At 48.5% G+C, this 3,840-nt stretch overlaps 1 protein-coding gene across 1 annotated transcript; it reads left to right on the top strand.

The window, feature by feature from the left end:
- Positions 1 to 90: 90 nt before the first annotated feature.
- On the top strand, positions 91 to 3,295 carry LOC121348473 (retinoic acid receptor RXR-beta-like; the record flags this gene model as incomplete). Its single annotated transcript, XM_041458070.1, has 3 exons — positions 91 to 148; positions 1,454 to 1,633; positions 3,141 to 3,295. Coding segments are annotated over exons 1-3 (393 nt in total), but the record flags the coding sequence as incomplete, so codon positions are not given.
- Between the last annotated feature and the right edge of the window lie 545 nt (positions 3,296 to 3,840).

A 3,840-nucleotide genomic window follows, 5' to 3' on the forward strand; every position in this document is an offset into this window, starting at 1 on the left:
GGGAAAAAATGGGAGTTTGGGGGGAAATGGGAATTTGGGGCAAAAAATGGGGGGAAAAAAGGGAATTTGGGGGTGGGGAAATGGTCAAAAATGGGGATTTGGGGGTCAAAGGAACGCCTGTGCAGCATCTGCCGGGACAGGAGCTCGGGTGAGACACTTTTGGGGCAAAAACGGGGATTTTGGGCAAAAAACGGGGAAAAAATGGGAGTTTGGGGGGAAAATGGGGATTTGGGGGGAAAATGGGGATTTGGGGCAAAAATTGGGGAAAAAAGAGGGAAAATGGGGATTTGGGAGGCAAAAAAGTGGCTGTGCAGCATTTGAGGGGACAGGAGGTCGGGTGAGTGAGATTTGGGGCAAAAAACGGGGATTTTGGGCAAAAAATGGGGAAAAATGGGAATTTTGGGGGGGTTTTGTTCAATCTGGGTTGATTTTTGCTGTGATTTTCTGGGATTTTACTGGAATTCTGTGGGATTCCCAATTCCAGGAAAACATTCCCGGGTTTTGGCTGCGAGGGCTCGGCCAGGGGGATTTTGGGGCAATTTTGGGGCAATTTTGGGGCAATTTTGGGTGGATTTTTCCCAATTTTGGGCCAATTTTCATCAATTTTGAGCGGATTTTTGCCGTTTCTGGGCCGATTTTCGCCCGGATTTTTTGGGATTTTCTCCCAAATTCCCTGAAGATTCCCAAAAAATTCCGAATTCCAGGAATGTCCAGCTGTGAGGGCTGCAAGGGCTTCAACAAGGGCACTTTGGGTCAATTCTGGGTCACTTTTGGGTGAATTTTGGGCCGATTTTCATCGATTTTGGGCAAATTTTCATCCATTTTCAGCCGATTTTCGCCGTTTCTGGGCCGATTTCCGCCCGGATTTTTTGGGATTTTCTCCCAAATTCCTTAAAAATTCCCTAAAAATTCCCAATTCCAGGAATGTCCAGCTGTGAGGGCTGCAAGGGCTTCTCCAGGGGCCATTTTGGGTCCATTTTGGGTCAATTTCGTTGGATTTTGCTCCATTTTGTGCCGATTAGATTTTCATCGATTTTGGGCCAATTTTTGCCCCGATTTTTTGGGATTTTCTCCCAAATTCCCTAAAAATTCCCTAAAAATTCCGAATTCCAGGAATGTCCAGCTGTGAGGGCTGCAAGGGCTTCTCCAGGGGCCATTTTGGGTCCATTTTGGGTCAATTTCGTTGGATTTTGCTCCATTTTGTGCCGATTTTTCTGATTTTTGCTCCGATTTTTTGGGATTTCACCCGAATTCCATCAGAATTCCCAACTCCTGTCAAACATTTTGGGATTTTGAGCTGCAGATGCATTTTGGGTCAATTCTGGGTCACTTTTGGGTGGATTTTGGGCCGATTTTCATCGATTTTGAGCCGATTTTCGCCGTTTCTGGGCCGATTTCCGCCCGGATTTTTTGGGATTTTCTCCCAAATTCCCCAAAAACTTCCCGATTCCAGGCAAGCACTACGGCGTGTCCAGCTGCGAGGGCTGCAAGGGCTTCTTCAAGCGCACGATCCGCAAGGACCTGACGTACACGTGCCGCGACAACCGCGAGTGCGTGGTGGACAAGCGGCAGCGCAACCGCTGCCAGTACTGCCGCTACCAGAAGTGCCTGGCCACGGGCATGAAACGGGAGGGTGAGGCTGGGGGGGACTGGGGGGGACTGGGTCGTACACGTGCCGCGACAACCGCGAGTGCGTGGTGGACAAGCGGCAGCGCAACCGCTGCCAGTACTGCCGCTACCAGAAGTGCCTGGCCACGGGCATGAAACGGGAGGGTGAGGCTGGGGGGGACTGGGGGGGCCTGGGGGGGAAGATTTTTTTCCCCACTTTTCACCATTTCGCCACCATTTTTTTACCGTTTTTTCCCCATTTTTACCATTTCCCCCCGTTTTTCCCCCATTTCCCAGCGGTGCAGGGCCGGGACAAGGAGCCCGACGGCGACTCCGGGCTGGCCCCAGACCGGGCGCTCCCATCCCAAATTTCCCCATTTCTCCCCCATTTTTACCATTTCCCCCATTTTTACCATTTTTACCATTTTCCCCCGTTTTTCCCCCATTTTTCCCCAGCGGTGCAGGAGCAGCGCCAGCGGGGCCGGGACAAGGAGCCCGACGGCGACTCCGGGCTGGCCCCAGACCGGGCGCTCCCATCCCAAATTTCCCCATTTTTCCCCATTTTTCCCATTCCTTCTCCATTTTTCCCAATTTTCTGCTGTTCCCATCACTCCCATCCCATTTTTCCCCATTTTATTGCCAATTTTTCCTCCTTTTTTTGCCATTTTCCCCCGTTTTTCCCCATTTTCCCACCGTTTTTTCACTATGTTTTTCTCCATTTTTTCACTGTTTTTCCCCCATTTTTTCCCAATTTTTCTACATTTTTCCCCCGTTTTTTCCCCTGTTTTCCCCCATTTTTCCCTTATTTTTCCCTGTTTTTCCCCATTTTTCCCCATTTTTTCTCCATTTTTTCCCCATTTTTTCCCCATTTTTCCACCACTTTTCCCCTTTTTTCCCCATTTCTTCCCCATTTTTCTCCCCGTTTTTTCCCCTCTTTTCATCATTTCTCCACCATTTTTTAACGTTTTTTGCCATTTTTTTGCCATTTTCCCGCCGTTTTCCCCCATTTTTCCCCACTTTTCCACCATTTCTTTCCCCATTTTTTCCCCATTTTCCCCATTTTTTCCCCATTTTTTTCCCCATTTTCCCCCATTTTTCCCCCATTTCTGCCCCATTTTCCCCATTTTCCCCATTTTCCCACCGTTTCTTTCCCAATTTTTCCACCATTTTTCCCTCATTTTTTCCCCGTTTTTCCCCATTTCTTCCCCATTTTTTCCCCATTTCTTTCCCCATTTTTCCACCACTTTTCCCCGTTTTTCCCCATTTTTCTCCATTTTCCCCCATTTTTCCACCATTTTTTCCCCACTTTTCACCATTTCTCCACCATTTTTTTACCATTTCCCCCCGTTTTTCCCCCATTTTTTCCCCAGCGGTGCAGGAGGAGCGCCAGCGGGGCCGGGACAAGGAGCCCGACAGCGACTCCGGGCTGGCCCCAGACCGGGCGCTCCCATCCCAAATTTCCCCATTTTTTCCCCCATTTCCCCATTTTTACCATTTCCCCCCGTTTTTCCTTCCCCCATTTTTTTCCCCAGCGGTGCAGGAGGAGCGCCAGCGGGGCCGGGACAAGGACGCTGACGGGGACCTGGGGGCGGCGCCCAACGAGGAGATGCCGGTGGAGAAGCTTCTGGAAGCCGAGCTGGCCGTGGAGCCCAAGAGCGACGACGGCGCCGGCCCCGGCGGAGCCTCCGTGAGTGCCACCCCCAATTTTGGGGCGATTCCCACCGATTTTGGGCAATTTGGGAGAGGGGAGGAACCCCGGGATCAAAATAAGGCCAAAATCCCCCGAAATTCCCGGTGAAAATTCCGACAAAATATTGGAAAATTCGGGTAAAAATCCTGAAAAATTCCGGCCAAAATTCTTGAAATTTCTCCCTAAAATTCATTGGAAAATTCTTAAAAAATTTGCTCAAAGAGCTGTGAAGAATTCTGTCAAGCCTCAAAAAGATTCCCCAGAATCCCTCAAAATTCCCACAAAAGTTGGGAGATTTCCTGCAAAATTCCTCAAAATTTTCACCCAAAATCCTTCAAAATTCTGGGAAAAAATCCTCGAAAATTCCCCTGAAATCCTTTAAAATTCTGGGAAAAAATCCTTGAAAATTTCCCTGAAATCCTTGAAAATTCTGGGAAAAAATCCTTGAAAATTCCTCCCAAAATCCTTCAAAATTCTGGAAAAAATCCTTGAGAATTCCCTCAAAATATTTCAATATTTTGGTCAAAAATTCTCCAAAATTT

Source organism: Pyrgilauda ruficollis, unplaced genomic scaffold (genome assembly GCF_017590135.1).
Source record: "Pyrgilauda ruficollis isolate IOZ18807 unplaced genomic scaffold, ASM1759013v1 scaffold1259, whole genome shotgun sequence".
Taxonomy (NCBI): Eukaryota; Metazoa; Chordata; class Aves; order Passeriformes; family Passeridae; genus Pyrgilauda; species Pyrgilauda ruficollis.